General features: G+C 39.2%; 1 protein-coding gene across 1 annotated transcript in view; it reads right to left on the bottom strand.

Moving 5' to 3' along the window:
- Nucleotides 1-965: 965 nt before the first annotated feature.
- faf1 (Fas (TNFRSF6) associated factor 1) overlaps nt 966-18,473 on the bottom strand; it is a 53,445-nt gene continuing 35,937 nt past the window's right edge. The window contains exons 14-19 of the mRNA XM_067512873.1: nt 15,604-15,740; nt 15,408-15,496; nt 11,621-11,701; nt 11,331-11,408; nt 8,087-8,302; nt 966-1,472 (exon numbers count right to left, since the gene is read on the bottom strand). Coding sequence (XP_067368974.1) covers nt 1,389-1,472; nt 8,087-8,302; nt 11,331-11,408; nt 11,621-11,701; nt 15,408-15,496; nt 15,604-15,740 — 685 coding nt within the window. The 3' untranslated portion in view covers nt 966-1,388. The remainder of the gene's footprint in view (nt 1,473-8,086; nt 8,303-11,330; nt 11,409-11,620; nt 11,702-15,407; nt 15,497-15,603; nt 15,741-18,473) is intronic.

Raw genomic sequence — 18,473 nt, forward strand, 5'->3', positions numbered from 1 at the left:
CACTACAGATGGAGGCCTAAGCCAGTGTGATCTCTCCTTGCTGGAGGCAAGAAATTAACTGCGCGTGACTGATATTACCAGGTGGTGTGCAAGTTAGAATGTTAAAACATTTGTTAAGAGAAGTATGCAAAAGGTCAACCAGTGGCAACAGATGTGGTTATGCACACCTGAACTTTTGTGTCTGTTTAAACTGACGCATTTATATGCTATAACCAATCTATCAAGTGAATTTAAGGAAAACAAATTGAAATCATGCGAATAGAAAAAAAGATTTCGGTTTGTGTTTCATGACGTGTCTCAACAGATTTCTGGGACAGACAAATTGATGGTCATATTTGTATATTTTATATAATGTATATCAAACTAAAACTAATACAGCATCAAACTTAAAAAGGATCAAGAAAAAAAAACTGAAAACTGAGCAAACCATTGGCTTGTGGAGCAGTGGATGCTAAAACCAGGGAGAGCAGAAACAGAAGAGGTACAGCAGATGCTGCAGGTGTCCTTCATGCCCTATCGCTGTGGCAGACAGCAGACAGAGGGATATGAGACAAGTGGTGGGACAGGGGAGGGAAGGGAGTGGGAATAGGAGTTTGGGGTAGGTGGGTGGGGTAAATACAGGTGGATATGAGACAGCCCAGACTTCTTTAGGGCAGCATCTCTTCTTGCAATTTATTTTATTAATTTTGTCTTTTTATTTCAAACACAAAAAACATGTTCTAAAAAAGCAGCCTTGGTGTGTTGAAGGTGGAAACAAAAAGGAACAAGTAAATTTTTTCCTGTGACAAACATTTGTCTACTCAGTCTCTCAATGCTGTTATTGTACTGTGTTTGTGTTGTGAGAGAAAACCATGACACAGCATTTTGAAAGTGAAGTGTGTGATGTGTGTGATGTGTGTGAGATCATTGTTTTTTGAGTGTGAGAGAGAGAGAGAGAGAGAGAGAGAGAGAGAGAGAGAGAGAGAGAGAGAGAGAGAGAGAGAGAGAGAGAGAGAGAGAGAGAGAGAGAGAGAGAGAGAGAGAGAGAGAGAGACACAGACAGAGACAGACAGACCGAGGTTTGGGGGAAGGTGAATGTTTGGCTGTGTGCTTGTGATACTGTCCTTGCTCCTCTGTGGAACACGTGTACACTATACATCATGTACCATCACCAGGCCAAGGGCAGAGGCAGAGAAGCTTACTTGCACTTGAGTGTCACTGGATGAGCATGCCAGTGTGTTAATGTAGGTCTGAGAGAAATTGCTGTGCATTGGTGTGCACTGTATGTGTGTGTATGAATGTACTGTAGCCCATGTTCTGTGACTAGTGTGTGTCAAGCCAGTTCTCCAGTCGGTCCGTCAAACTGTCTGTCCATCACTCATTCCTCTCAGCTATCAGAGGACCAGTTCCTATTCTTTAGCTTCCAAGAAGAGAGTCTCCTGTGGAAACAACTTGGCCTCCAGCAGAGTCGACCCTGGATCCAACTGCGTGATCTGAGAAGTGGTGGAGGAGAAGAGAGACAGACTGTATCAGAGCACCACTGATAAAATGGTTTCATGCTAGTATGGCAACTAACAAACACTTTTATAAATAGTTAATCTCGTTAATCTCCTCTATTTTATTAACCTATTTTATAATAATATAACTGACCCAGATTGTAAAATGTCATCTTAAGTTTGCTTTAGAGTTCAGCCAATACTCCAACACCCGAAGACATAAAATAACTATTTTACAGTAAAAACTGTAATATTGCACATATATTGCCAATTGTCTAATCAATTACTCAAGAAATTATACACCACTACTTTATGCTTTACATTGTCCTCTTTGTTTTGGACATGTGCCCACACTCAGCTACAGTTTTTGGCAACCAGAACACATCTGAAATGAGTCACCAAAGTGGAAAGATTTGAAAACACCAGTCATGACAACAATTCTTACCAAACTTACGAGCAGCCAGAAGTGTTGAAAGGCAGTTCAAATTATTTCACCTAAACAATTTCAATTTGATTTTCACATTGATCCATATTAGTGGGAATGTGGACTCACTCATTCTACACTACCAAAATCCCTCCTTGACTATCTCACCATATGTCCCGTACAATCCAGGCACAGTTCAATGAATGTGTGTGTGTTTGTAAGATAGTATGTACAGTGTGTATTATTTTAACATGGTGTTTTTGAAAAGTCTAAGCAGTAATCTGAGCAGCTAGCGCTGCATTTCCTAAGAGAATCATCAGGTTTGTTTTCTTTAAAAGGCTCCAATCCAGAACATACTGATGAAGGTTACAGGACAGGAGAGACAGTAAATGTGTGCTAAAACATGTGTGAATGTGGGATTGAGAGAACCGTGTGCTTTCGATGGCTGATAATGACTAATTTAAGCTATGAGAAAGGTCAAACAGGAACATGGCTGATGGTGTAGAGGAGAGAAACATTTGTCTGTATTCAACACATGGCACAACAGTTATTGTCTAAAAGCAGAGGAATAATTGTGTACCACCCACATCGAAGCGGATTGAGTTAACTGAAATAAAAGGGGGACTGAACCAAGGTTTATTTTTTTTTTTTTTAAAAACAGGACAATCTGACTCTCGCTCTGACACCCTCCATCCCTGTGGGCCTCTTAGCTTATGTGAGCTAATCACTGGAGGGGTTGTGTTACATCGGGCCAATCTAACACCTGGGCTGAATGGGTGAGGTGGTGTGACACTGAGATATGTCCAGGGCTTATCTGGTGACTGCTGCGTCAGGCCCCCTGATTAGGGCTTCTATTCTAACCTCAGAGTGGGATAATTAACCAGTTCCCTGTACCTGCTGTATGAGGTCGGAGGGCAAGCCAAGTGCAGTAAAGGTCGACCCCACAACAAGCAGAGTGATAAGTCTGTGACAGTCCGTTGTAGGAAGAGAAATGTGAAATCTGATCATGAACGGGACCACAACCTCACCTCTACTCAGCCTTTTGCCCTTTTATAGAAAATATGGCATATTTAAGTGTCCTGTCAGTGTTATTAGTCTAAAAAAGTACTTTAAAAGTGCAAATGCTACTTTATATACAAATGCTAATAAATAAGCTTATTTAAAAAGAATGATTCTTTCAACTTCTGCACTTTTACAATCTCTGAATTGTATGGTAATTAATTTTACAATATGTTAGCAACTAAAACTAAGACTGAAAGCATGCCAAAATAATTAAAACCATCTACACACATGATTTAATCAACTACAAAATCTGTAAGCTTAGAGGGGGCATAAGCACTCTGTGAGGGTGAGAAAAGAAAAAAGAAGGCAAGTAAATTAGGCAAAGGTGAGGCAGACATTTCCACATCAGACAACCTATCCATCTCCTATGGGTGTTTGGAAATGTCACACCATGTGCACGTCAGCAGACTTTGACTCCATGTCTTTCATCTCCTTGTCCTCATTTCAACGTGTCATTTAGACTATTGACTTCTCAGCGGGCTCCCCTGGCTGGGAGGGGCTGCCACGTCAACCTCATGCCCATCACCTAGTCAGCTGCCTCATAGCACAGTGGGGAGCAAGATGACATGAAGAGAGGTAGAATTGTGTGTCTGTTTTTATGAGTGTGTGTGTTTGCTGCAAACATATATCATCCCCACAGTGGGGAAAACGACCAACCAGGTCGCTGTGTTCCTTTTCCCACCTCAGGAGCAGTGCGTCGCAAATGGCTGCCATGCTAATGAACCTGACAGGCTGTTATGACACCACAGCATCAGGTAGGAGTAAATGAGGCTTTGGGGTGGAGCAGGTGTGTGTGTGTGTAGAGTTGTCGGTCTGTGGACTACATATGAGCGTGTGTCTGTGTGCTCTGAGTGAAATTAGTAAGAGAGTTTGTGCTCGTAGAACACAAGGGAGAGACGATGGGGAGAGCAGCATCTGACTCTGAAAAAGAAAGTAGGGAAACAAGATGCCACACTGACACAGGAGACGGGTGCCATCGGTGAATGTTTACATTGTTATCCAATTAACAGACCATAAGCATGGAGGCATCTGTCAACAAACAAAGCTGTTGTTTTTCCTCTGCTTTGCCTAAGCCATATTCTCTCCTCCTGTGCCTACACAGCCTCGCATTCAAACATGCATACATATATACATACAGTACATACATACATAAGACAGACCAAATCTAGCTTTCTGCTCTCCAGTTTGTTTTTAACCTTGAGTCAATAAAAAAATTCATCAAGTCTATTGAGATCAAATCCATCAGCTGTATTATATAACTATCTGACTAATTTAAAACATCAGATTAATTTTAAATATTTTATTCCGACTAAACAGCATTTGTAGAAACAAAATTTCCAGGTGTTAATTAAAAATACACAAATAATTGATCTCGGCCTGATTCAAAATGTAAAGAGATAAAACAATATCTGGAAGCTCAGTATTTAAAAGCCTAATTTTAAAACTGGGACTGAATAAAAAGACAGATGGTGCTTCGTAGCAATCTTTGATATTTATCGTTCTTTACTCATGAAAAATTGTATGAAATAAAATAATCAGCTAATATTAACTCAGTGTATTTGGCATTCTCAAACAGCAGACTTCACCACGGTCAAAATCACATAATTAGCACTTAATGTGAAGTTTAAAATAAATACCATAATGTCACTGATTTAAATGAATAAAACACACTGATAACAGAGGAGGCGAAGCTAAGCAACGCTGAGCCATGAAAGGAAAGAAAGGGAAAATAAACACAGGCCCTCAAGATGTCCGTTTCCAACATAATCAAATGTGCAGCTGAAATAACGCATTTTTAATGAAGCCATTACAGGCCCTACTATGTTAATTAAAACCAAATAACTTGCCTGTTTTAAACTAGTGTTGTCAAGTGTTTATTTGGCCAATTACAAAAGCAGTGGGAGATCATTATCTGCTGCCAGGAGCGCTGACAGCACATAGTGCCGGGGCGTGAACAGAAAAGAACAGAACAGAATACGGCACTTCAAAGGGAAAAATACACCGCACAGACTGAATTGGGGGGCGGGGGGTGAGCTGAGAAGAAAAACAGAAAAATGGAAAACATAGAAGAAGAGTAAATGAAGAGAGAGAGCGAGACTGGGAGAAAAAGATAACCTAGTTAAGGCTAAAAACTACAATCATAAGGGTGTTTTTAAATCATAAAACGGAGAGAAAATTCGGGGGGAGTAAGAATATACATTAAAATGAATACAAAGCATGTGAAGAGAAAAAAGTTTGGGCAGGAAGATCCAGACAGAGAATAGAAAGGAAAGAGGAATGAAGAGGGAGACATGGAAAGGGAAAGCCGAAAGAAAGAGCAGAAGGAGAGGGTCAAAAGTAAGGAGGGTGATGAGATGCTCAGGGTAAAATAACAAACATGCCCTCTGCTTTCTGCTCGGCTCTGAGCTGCTTTGCACAATGATTTGTGTTTGATATAGTTTCCACAACAAAGTCAATATTAAATATTAGAGTTGAAAATCCCACAGCAGACATAACAGTAAGAACTATTCAAGACATCAGTGAAATACTGTCCTGTGTACTAATAGAGATCCACATATTATGTCTGGGTTCAGAGGTCAAGTAGTTATGCAGAGAGAATATTACACGAACAGTCCTGAGGAAACTGCTCTAAACAAAGCTACTTTTAAAATAAACTGCTGCAGTTCTTTCTGTGACAACAATCGTCACATAGCAGGGGAAGAAAAACCAAATACATCCATATAACAGATGTGAAATGTATTTCGCTGGTGCTCACAGCCTCTTCTGTGCGACTATTTATTTTTTCTGCATCTCAGGTTTAGTCTAAAAAAAATTCGGGCATTGACAGAGCTGGAAGAAGGATTAAAGGAAGGTGAAATGGAGTACAGTATCACAGTGAGAAAACTAATACATTGGTTTTACAATGTTTGGGTATCTATGGGCAGCCAGGCAGGAGACCCGATTGCCGATTATTATGCCGGCAGTCTAAACATGTTCACCACGAGCTGAAAGATGAAGACCTCTGTGGCCTTTCAGTAGCGGTTTGTACTCAGCAAGTATCAAAGAAGAAGGAGGAAATTCTTGAATGAAAAGCTCTAAACTGAAACACTAAATGACTCCCCCCTTCCTCAAACTCGCTGACAGTCATAAAAATGGAGAAAGGGTTAGTTCCCTGAGCACGGCTAAGCCTAGTACAAATGATGCCAGTGTAAGGCCTGCTGTAGTGCTGAAGAGATAAGCCACTGATACCAAATGCTGAGGAAGAGACTGAGTCCAAAAATTGGAGACTAATAGACACGTATTGGCTAAGCTACGGGAAGGTAGAAAAAGCATGCATCATATGAATTGGTTCTGATGTTTTCTCCCCTGTGTTAACAGATTTACAATACAGCCCTTTCTCTTGGTCAACTGCGTAGTTTTAGCCCAAAATATCCGCTATAAGTTCACTCAATGTTATCAGGTTGGATTGAGTAGATCCACTAATGTGTGGTACAGAGTGGAAATTAAATAAAGCAGGCTGACGAGGAGGGAAACAGCAAAAGAAAGAGTCACACTGCACAAAGCCGCAGAGAACTAAAAAAGGGAAAGAAGGTTTCAACAGTTGTGCAGTATTACAAATGCAATAGTGGTCTATCCTCTATCCTCTCATCCTGGCAGAGCAACAGTGAGAGCGTCTGGACGGAATGGAGGCTTTCTATGCTCCCTCTCATTTAATTACAACACAGAGCTGCAGGATTAGACAAGGGCCTGTGTGCACAGCCTCATACTGGCACTACCACTGAGCTGCCTCCCCACTCTCTTTCCCCAAATCTCTTGCCTTTCTGTTTTCTGGAATTATCTCCTATCTTCCTCTTTTTAATATCTTCTCCACTTGTCTTCTCTATCCTTTTCTCTTTCAGACTGTTTCTCTGATTAAATCTTTTCTTTGTTTAAGCTTTTGTCTTCTCTGTTCTCTTTTTACTAGTTCTGCAGTCACCATAGTCTTCTTGCTTCTCTACCCCCCTAATCCTCCCATCCTGTTTTTGCCGGAATTTCATCTGCGATGCAGACACATCTTTATCTCTGTCTCAAACACATGTTTACTCTTGATTATAAAGAGACAACTGTGAATCCTTTAAGTGACAAAGTTGTGAGTGGGGCATGTGTTTGCTTGAAAATATTTGTGCATGTGTTGAAGTGTGTGATTGTGACGAAATGAAGTGAGCTACGCGTTAATTTGTGTGTTAGTTTGAGGTGTTTGTGCCCCAGCAGTCTCTACAGACTACGATGGCACACTGCCTGGGCAAGCCTACACACCCCCTCACACACATAAACACACACTCTTTACAACCACCACTGCCCACCCCTCTACATGCACTTCTTTCTTGATTAATGGAAATCTCATTTTTGTTTCCAGGAGCATAGCTAATTAAACTGGTAGTTAAAACTGTGCTCATTAGCTTGCTACTGCAGAGTGTTGTGACCAAACCATATAAAAAGGGCTGTAGCTGAGTCAGTACTGCTGGGTGTCAGCAGAAGAGTCACAGAGGACTCTTCTGTTAGTGCTGACAACTGTATCCTAACACAGTCATAGTGTACTGTATTCACAGTGGACTAATGCTAATTAATATTCACTGAATAAAATGTGTGCACAGGTGGGAGGATAAGCAGTTAGCTTAACTTGCCCCATAACAGGTATGAGTAAACAAAGGTAGTGACACACCAATGGCGCTGCAGCACAAAAACACTGAAAACAATAATGATATTTTAAAAAAACAACAACAACTAAATCATCAATCAGCCCCAACAGATTGTCTTAACTAATGTCCCTGCTGCTCTCCACTCACACACTGTCGCCTAGTTTTCAACCCAGGCCTGAATGGAAAAGCCAATTACAGCTGTGGATGTCTCCAGCAGAGATGTGAGCTGTGGCTGGGAGGACATTATAACCTGCCACTACTCTTCTGCATCAAGGATGAATTTAGTGATTGTTTGTGGGAGCAGAGAACAGGTCAACAATCGACTCCCATCCTGTTAGAAAGCAAATGCCTCACCATTGGTGAATTTAACAGATTAAATATACTGGTCTTAAAATATGTGAGCAGATAAGGACATGTGTTTATGGACATGCATTTATGTCTGTAAGTGTGCACTGTATACCACTCACATTTCTTCGGGGAAAGGTGGTAAGAAGCTTGAACTCTTCAAAAGGATATCCCTTGGAGGCCACAAAGTCGAAGAGGACCTGGAGCTTACAGCTGCCCAGAAAACGCCTCTCTAGAAACTCGCCACTTGGTGTGCGAATTCGCAGTTTGCTGATTAGCTCTCCTGACTCCTCGTCAGGCTCTGGTGGTAGGGTCTGTTCCAGAGACAAGCGGATTGCCTGAAAGAGGTGGGGGGGACAAATATTTGACTTAAAACAGTTGACTGACAATTTTGGAAACACTTCATAATCAATAAAGACAAGACCAGATTTTTATGATGATAATGGGATAACTGTTGATTATCTGATTATGTTGATTATTACTATATTATTATTGATTTCCTTGCATAATGGGTTCAACCTTCTACCCACTTTCATATTCAGTAAAACAGAAAATCCTCAGGACAATCAAAAGATGTGAGATTTTGTCAAATGTGATCATAAAAAATTTGTCTCAACTCCCTGTGTTTATTGTAAATTGAAACAAGAGATTTAAGAACTGCTTCAGTTATGAGGATGACGACACAATACAAAAGACAAGCCTAGAAGTTGCTCCCAGAGTCTGATTGTATCACTGTGGACTCACATTAATTAAAAGCTCTTTTTGTCCTGAGAATTTTATTAAATTAGCTGTCCTGTGTCTCACCCTGTTCCCTAAAGCCTGGAGAAGCTCACAAGGTTGCCAAGTATCATTTTAGCAGATTATAAAAATTTAGGAGTTCTGTATTCTTCCTTCATAGTATCTTACCGTTCCTCAGTTATGCTGTCAAGGAAATCTGAGATTAAGCCTGTTGAATGTATCTGTATGTACTACAGTTAATTCAAAGTCTTATAGTCATGTGCTGATAAGATTTCCAGTGTAGATACCACATGGGGGGGGGGTGCGCTAATGAGCACAACGATAACCATCAACTGCCATTTTGAACAGCAAAGCTAATCAGCTCTCCCATGTTCCAAAAACCATGCTCCAGCCATTCCCTTGAGCCTTCCTCTACTTTCTGCTTCTGCCCCTCTCCCCCTACACCTCCCCCAGCTTGTTGTTCCTGTTTGGCCAGCCGGGGAGCATATGCTGTGACAACACGCCTCGGCTTTATTTACACACCATAATGCAATTATATTTCATAAGAGTGTACAACAGTAGCTCATTAGCAGCTTCTGGTGTTGAGTGGGCAGGGTAGGGCGCGTGCCGCTCCGCCATCAGCTCCCTCAGGTATAAGAAGTGATGCTGACTGAGTTAAAGGGGCCCCTGGGGACAAACTAACACGCTCACACACAAACATCAAACAAAAGCATGTGTGTGTATGTGAGATAGTTGGCATACAAATGGAGACAGACAGTCGACCACAGGCACAAGCATAAACTTTCACAAAAGTAAGAGGTTGAATCCTGGAAGAAACCACAAGACACATGTCTAGTTGAACTACAAGTGGCTCCACCAAAAAAACAAACAAAAAAATTTTCTATCCATCCATTTACTTGCCTCTCCAGCTCAGTTCAGCTAACCACACAAAGCAAACAGATGATGAGCAGAAGGTGGGATGGGGGGTGGGGTACACCTGACAGCCTCACAACTGTATGCTAAGACCTCCTGAAAGAAGTAAATAGTAATGTCATCCTGTACACCCCCGTTCAATTCACCAGCTCCTATCTCATCTCCACCACCTCCTCATCTCACTATGGTCTGCACAAAGTCACACAGAAAGAACTCCCTCTAGAATGTCCTCTCTCTTGTGAAAAATGATGTTTTTGTTGTGTCTGCAGGTTCTGTCACATACAGTTAATAAGTTACTGCCTCTTAAGACACAACTGAAAACTACAAAGCAAAAAAACAAAAAGTGTATAATGAGTTTGAAGGCAGTTCAATTTTTAAGTTTAGAGAGTTCAAAAACACTGTAACGACTGACACCAAAACATTTGTTAGGTCTGCAATGGTCATATCTGTCTGCAAAATGTCCTTGTGGATACAAATCAAACACTCAGTATTCCTATATGCTGCAATAATGTTTTTATTTTTACTCTACAATAAAAAGAAGTTAAAAGATATTTCAAGATTTAAATCATTATTCACAATAACTCATCAAATTGTTATTGCTCCTTATTTTCTTGTCTGTTCATCAGTGTATCTGTTTAATCCACCTCATAACAAAGTCACAGAACATCTGAGTACAAGAATGAAATGTGGGCTGTTGCACAAATGTACAATTTCAGGTCTTTGTTAACAAGATTTAAAAAAACCAACAACAACAACAAAAAAACTTAAGTTACCATGGTCAGGATCAAGCAGCTGTTGCTAAATATCTAGATTGTGGCACAACAATATTAGTTTGTTAGTAGAAAAGAAACCATGGAAACCATGGTGCTTGGGCACAGAAAACTGATATAAGTAGGAAACACAAGATCATAGTGGCTATTGTTGTTTAAAATACACAAGGGTACACATAGTTTGGTTAGTGGACTACAGTTATATAATTAAGAAGGCCCAGCCATGGGATCTTTTGTTGTTTGTGCTCTGTTTAACTTAAGTGACAAATCACCTGAGCGAACAGGGTCACCCAATACCTCTCAGTTCCCCGAGGCTCTGTGCTATTGAATCAACAACAATCAGCGAGGACTACACTATATTAATATAGACTGTATTACAACATTGGTGCCATCTTCATAGACAATTATTGTTTTTCCTGCATGCGTGACAGTGTGTCTGCATCTGTGTGTATTTGCCAACTCTGACATACAATAATTGTTTTCAAGTGAATATGTGTGTTTGCTTAAGTTGTGTGTGTTTGTGCACAAGTCTGTGTACATGAATTGCTGTAGTCTTTTGTTCAGTTAGTTTTCAATATGTGGTTGTGTGCTATACCAATATAAAGCAGTTAAATAGAACAATAACTGTGTGTATGTCAGGTGACATTAACAAGGATAGGCCTCACTGTAATTAAGATATTTTGTTCTTCTAAAAAGGCTGTATGCTTACTCACCCACGCCACATGCTTCACAGACTGGCAGGCCTCACCAAAACCGCAATCTAATTGACTCATTATTGTAACGTGATTTAAATAAATAAATAAATACATAAATAAATAAATGAAGCACAATGGCTTGCTTACTGACAAAAGCTATTACTGTTCAACTTAGCACTTAAAGCAATAGAATAATAATTTAGATAATTCACATAATGCAATTATGATGTGTACATGCCAGTTCTTTTTACCTCCTTTTCTTCTTCTTGCTCCTTCCGCATTTGTTCCAGGCGAACCTGCTCAGCCTCTTCTCTCTCTTGGGCTTCTCTCTAAAAATGAGACAAAGGAATTTAATCAAATGTAATGTACAATTAAACCAAGTGACATGCAACTTTTAAGCTTTTGATTTTACTTTCAAAACAGAAACAGAAACTGACAGACATGTTAAATATCTGTCAGTTAAATAATAATAATAAATATGAAATATTAATAATAAATACCAGTGACAAAAGAAAACAACTTGGATCTTTTTTTAAAGTACCTTCTTACGGTCAGCCTCTAAAGACAGACGGTAGGCCTCGTCCTGTTCTCTCTTCACCATCTCTCTTGCCTCACGCTCATCCTGGGAGGGAGGGAGACAGAAAATGGAGCCAATTAACTAACAACATAATAAAGACAACACAGGGACAAAACATCTAGACTGAGGTTCCGGGTGTGGGAGCCAGAACGACCCGAGCAAAAGAAAATGCAGCATGTCAAGTGTGGTTACATACAAACACCAGGTATGAATGAGTAGCACCAGAGGGGAATTCATTGTGACCAGGCTGTCATTTACCAGACCCTAAGCCTCTTTTATGTTTCCTCATTTCAGTTTCACCATCCCTTTCTCTTTCATTCACTTTGCCTCTCTCTTCCTGTTTGTACAGAGGGAAGAGGACAAGTGGCCTTTCTCTTTTTACCTGCTGCGGCTACAAAGTGTTTTATAAAGGCTGGGACTAAATACGAGTTTGCATTGTGTTAACAGTGTGCTGCCATTAGTTTTTCTATTTTCTGAAGGCCCAAGCTGTATGCCAGCCCGGATATAGTAAAGTAAGCTTATTGTGGTGATCATAGGACTACAGTTCAGTAAGCAAAAGGACAGTGTACATTGTTGTATTCAATCAGAAAATGCAAAGGATACATTTGTGCGTTTGCCTTACATAATAGATGAACATTGAAAGGAAACTGTAAAAGAATAGTAGAGAGTGACAAAAGCATCAAAAGTGGCTACTTTCAAAAGACTGGCCATGAGTCACACAAATATGCTACACAGTGGTTCAGGACTGACATTCAATTTTTTCTGTTGTAAAATGTTATCAAATGCACCATCTGCTTTTAATGCACCAAAGCCACAAAGTGAACTTTAAAGGTAGCATTTATCTGCTCAAACACAATGTAAATACAGAATTTTATATATTGATAATATATTGCTAATGCGAATTTTATATATACATTGCTCTTTTATTTATCACATAAACTGAGTAGTGGTTTGTTTTGGCTGTTCTTCACATAAAATACATGTGTAATGACCTGAAAATGGCCTGTGAGGCTGAGTAGTCAGTCAATTACTAATTACTAAGCTAAAACACAGACAACCATAAGAATGACTGGTGAGTCAGGAAGGTTGGTTGAAGCCACAGTACTCCTGTCCAGCTGCTCCATTTCTAGACAGACACAAAAGTCACTGTCAGAGAGGAATGTCTGGGATGGGGATGGAGTTTGTGTCTGAGTTTGCCTTTACAGAGGCAAGGGAAAAATAGGACAAAAAACAGGAAGAGAGAAGGAAGGGAGTTAGAAAGAGAGCTGTCACAGTAAAGATGAGATTAGTGCAGTGCCAAGGTTGAGTTAGTCCTGAAGATATGATAGGTCCCATCAGACACATGATGTAGAAAAAAAAAACAATCCTGTGGTTACTGGTACTAATTGTGAAGAAATCACACAGAGCATTATGTTTCCATCATCACAGATACACTGTCTTTTAAAGTCCCTTTCACAGATGCACTGGAGTCCTGATATTCTCCTGACATTATCCAGAGTAGGGGTGTATGTGAGAACACAAATGTCCGAGTGAGACGCTCCTACTATTATGTGGATTTTATCCTTGGAGTCCCAAAGTAATCCCATAAGGATGCTTCACACTGAATCTCCTGCTGTGTGTTACGTGTATATTGCAACTCTGGACAATGTCAGAGTCGGATCTCTGCTGACATTTTCTGGAGTTCATATGTGAAACAGGCTTAAGACAGTTCTTCAATTTATGAACTTTTTTATAGGCAACACTTAGGTTACTATGACAATGCCATAACAGATATATTGCATTTTTAGCTTTAGCCACTCTAACTTCTCATCTTTCTAACACATCTCAAACCAGTTGTTGCAATAAAATAAAATTTTGGGTTGATTCCATGAAAAAGCACAAAAACAAAACAAAATACAAAAGCCAAGCAGCGAGAAAGTTGAACAATCAATTTCACTAAAACTTACTAGTTAGAGTTAAGCAGACTAAAGAGTAATTAAATCCATGCTTTGTTTAAAGAAGATACAGACCGTAAAGAAGCATCTATGCAGTTTTTTAGTGGGAACAAAGTTGGGTATAAAATGTTAATTCGGTGCCAAGTGAAATGTGTCAAATAGTAAAACCTTTACGTAGTGAAAGGTGGCATAACATGTCTGCTCAAATTTAGTTCATGTTTAAATATAAATTATGCATATTTCTGAGAACTGATTTAGGCAAAGTTAAGCATACCAGCTTTTCTCATTAAACATTTGACAAATCAAGTTTATTTGTCAAAACACTGGGCTTTGTAAACAAATTTGATCATATCTATCAAAGGGAGGTTTCAAATAAGTATCATTTTGTTATGTGCACTGAAAGCTATTTATTGTATTGTATCACTGTCCAGAATCTCAACGGACAACCAGTCTTAAATTTGAGCCTACTCTCAACTCCATGATTCACAGTGTAATGTGACTCATGTACATCTGCTGAATACTTTTTGTCAATAATAATTAGTGGACTTTTGATATATGAGGAAAATCCAAAATAATGCCTGAGCACTGAAGCAATATTAGCAACACTGAGAGAATAGCTGTCACTCAATAGTCACCAACCCACCTGAGCAAGTCTAACCTTCAGGGCGTGAATGTGACAAGAGTTATTTCTTAATCACAGTTCCCATAACTAAGATACTAAGATACTAACAATTGGCATTGTTAAGAGGCCGTTTGGTTGACACTCCTAATACAGTTTGACATCTGTCACCTATAGCTACAGTAGTTAACAAAAAGGCAGGGCAATGTGAGGGAGAGGCTGACAGAAAAGTGTGAGGACATTTTAAAAGGGACAAAAAATGAATTCACGGGCGACACACCTCACAGACTAAAACATGTATGTGTGATATATAGGAAGGATGAATTGAGTTTAATTAATAATTACAATTATGACAATAATACTTAGTACTAACATGTAAAGCGTAAAAACAACGATTGGGTGGATAGCCAAGCAAAAACTTGTCTGGACAAACACAGTGTTTCATTCAGGGTCTGGTTTGATGTCACTGAGTAAACATCTGTAAGTGAGCTTTGGTCTTTGACACTGAGGGGATATCCCTGTCATACTGTCTCAGATTTCTGTCTATTACAAGAAAGACCATTACCTTTCTTCACTCTTTTTTTGCATGCAGTGTTTTTGTGTGTTTGTCAACTTTCTATTGCAGTGAAAGAGGTAGTCGACAGACGCAGAGAAGCACAGTTTTACTTAAACACTGGATGAATAGGAGAGATCTATTCAAAGAATGTAGCTGGCACAGTGAACTGTGATTAAATGGGAATGAGTTGACAGCTGCATGATGTCATTGCAAATAATAAGCAACAAAAAGTAAAAAAAGATAGAAATGTGCATAAATTTTGCAAGTGCTAATTAGTAACACAGTATCTTTTCATTTTTCAACTGTTTCAACTCTTCAGTTTTTCAAAGGATAACAATGGAGAAGATTAAAAAAAAGAGAAAGTTATGATTTTTACTTAACCTATAACCAATAACCTAAACATCTGAAGAAATATAGGTTTGTTGTTGCTAGGAAAGTTTGCTTGCCATTATAAACAAACTAGATGTTTAGATCCACAGGAGCAGTGCATGATTTCCTGCTGCACTAGCATATTACATGTGTATATTCATATTGAAGTATCTGATAAAATATTAAATGGGGAGCATTTTCTGTATTTTTTAGAATCAGAGCTTGACTATTTTGTGACACTGCAAACACAGGTTCCTGGTACTATTACTTTACCTCATCTTTGATGTCCTCTTGTTGTTGCGCTGTGAAGATCTCCATTGCTCCCATTAACCTCATCATCAGCTCGTCGACTGTAGTATTCCCTGAAGATAAATAACAACCAATCACAATCTGTGCTTTGTACTTAAATCTATTTTAATAATTACAGACAATCTACTGTTAATCATACTATCAATGAAGCAGTAATTACCTTGAATAACATGCAGAACTTCATTGGATGTGCGTTTGCCCATTACTACAAAGAGCAGGGGAAATTGGTCTGTTTTGTATGTCCTTATAGTCTGTGTCACCACACTGCCAAAATGCCTGGTACACATGGTGAGTAATCTGAAAGACAAACAAATAAATCCAATTCAAATATAATATTTATTCTATTTAATTCACTTGATCATTTTACTTGAAACTGAACACACATATTTCAGCTCCTGAATCTTAAAATAAAAGCATAGACCATAGCGCAGACACATATATAAATGCAAGAATGTGTACACACAAACAAGATAGTGTGTTTACAACATAGTGAAATAAAGGTACATATTCCAGTTTTTCAAACTGCAGCAGAAAAGAGAAATACACACAACTCGTGGCATTAAGGACTTTAAAACCAATTCTGCATTTTCCATTCCATCAGAGTGACATGCTATCTCAATTGGAATGGTAGATGAATTAGTATTCCTCACCAGACACTCAGAATTGATAGGGCAAGAGAGGATTTCTTATTCCATTACAAAGAGAGAACTTTAAATTAACATTTCAGAGAGGGAAAAGGGTAGCAGGCAGTCAGGGCCGCACCAAGCTCCCTGTAAATGTCATAATATTAATGAATTGCTATAGACTGAATGTAAATATAGATTAGCTTTTTCTCCCATCTTTTAATAAGATCTTCTTTAATAACTGGCTGGTAAAATAGAGAAGTTATGGAATGTATGGAAGAACAGTGGGTCAGAAGAAGAAAGCAGATGGAAGGGATGCTGTCTGAGGGCAGGTGTAACTCATTAAAACATAAAGCCAAAGCTGAGGGAGCTATGTGCAGACTTTTTAAACTGTAAAATTGAGCACTTGAGGTCATAATTGTACTTTTTTAAAAGTAATAATCATACTAGTAGATGCTACAGCACCTAAGCTCTATGCTTTTGGAGTATGATTCAAAAAGAACTTCCAAATGTTGAACTCTGTGTGACCCCATTCTTGCAATGAAGACGTTTAATACCCAAAACCCTATTGATCATTTTGTCTTGATATCTGTCCCTGTTCAGACCTCAACCCAACAGACCATAATAATAGTTCAGAGGGAAACTCTAACCTATAATGAAAGGCCAAGCAACAATGGACACTAATTTGAAGGGTAACCCAATCCTAAATCTTCCTTTAAGTACAAGCCGACCTGATTTGGTTTCTATCTTAAAACTAAGGAAGTCAGTCTACCGCTGTACAAATTATAAAACATAAAAACTGCTCAATTGGAAAACTACTACTGTATACCAGTGTTACTCAGAATAAGAGATTGCGTTGTTATCAGGATATGATAAAAACACCTATAGAACAAGTATGGACACAATACAAAGGGCTTGAGGAAGTCAAGATACTGCAGGAGCTGAGGTGAACAATTCACACAGTCTCATCCAGCCATAACATAACATGGTAAAGAATGTAACGTAGTTAATACCAGACCTGTTGCCTTTAGAAACCTTCAGGGGTATTTAAATCTAGAGGAAACACATGCATGGAACTTGCAACTAATGTGAGCTAAAGACTGCTTTAGTGGCTAATGTGATTGACAGGTTCTAATTTGTCATTCATCCCATCTTCACCTCTCACTGCACACCCACACAGATAAAATAGTTAATGTTTCACTGGACTGTCATGTCACATTTCTTCACAGTAAGGTGGTGCATAGAGATATGAGATGACTGGTTAGATCTGACAGTTACTTCAGTGAGCAGCTGATGAGTCAGATTAGTACAGTAGCGCCACAGGGAATATTCTTGCCTGCCACCTGTACAGGAATATGTATGGGAACTGGATGCTCTGATAGCTCACTGTGTCATACACACTTTGTTTCAAAGTGAACATAGACATGTTTTGATTTGAAAAGTATATTTTCTCCTCATAAACCTTTTATGCTGTCAGGTATGGGGATGTCAAGAGGTGAAGTCAGTGCACTGTGCAGTTAAGACACCAATTTACACTCACAAATCATTAAGATACACATAAATACCCAAGCTGCAGGGATATTGTACAGGTGTTCAGGCCCCTATTTACTGAAAAAGTTTTTAAAAAAAAATCAGCATAAAATCTCTTATAGGACAGAATGGATGAAATAAAAACAAACAAACAAAACACTTGACAAAGCACAACATACAGACACACATACCAACATGTCTTTTCTGTGCATTTATCCAGTGATTGTTTTAATTTTTAACATGTGCAATGACAGTGCAGTGCCATACAGTATATCTGATTCATTTCCCATGGGTACAATTACCCTGGCATCCAATCAGCAGAAGTACATTTATACATAATTAATTATGTAACTTGAAGGCCAGTGAGAATAGAAAGCAAAACAACAGGCACATTCCAGTAGCAGCAGGTTCATCAAACACGCACAGACATGCACACTCTCTCTCTCTCTAACACACACACACACACACACTAAAGATACCTTTCTAACAGCCTGAGTGATTGATGCCAATCACCAGTCACTTAAGATCAACCAAAGAGCGTGAGAATGCTGAGAAGTTGTGTATGTGTGAGTAGGTGAGCGTGCAAATGTGAATGCATGTGTTAGCACCAAAGCTGTGACTAGCTGTGTATGATTAAAAGCTCCAGATGTTGCCTGCCTTTTAATGTGCAATAAAAAGGCTTGGTTGGGGCAAAAAGCAAAGGAGGCCAATTGGAGAGAAAGGGGAGTGTAATGAAGGAAGGAGGGAATTTCCTTAAAAGAAATAATGGAGGGGTGAGGTCAGGGTGCAGGTCCTTCTTAAATGGCTCCTACCAGAGGGCAGGCTTAACTCTGGAGGTTTTCGGGAGAGGGAGAGAGTTGAGGTGAGAGAAGAAAAG

This window comes from Channa argus, chromosome 8 (genome assembly GCF_033026475.1).
Source record: "Channa argus isolate prfri chromosome 8, Channa argus male v1.0, whole genome shotgun sequence".
Lineage (NCBI taxonomy): Eukaryota > Metazoa > Chordata > Actinopteri > Anabantiformes > Channidae > Channa > Channa argus.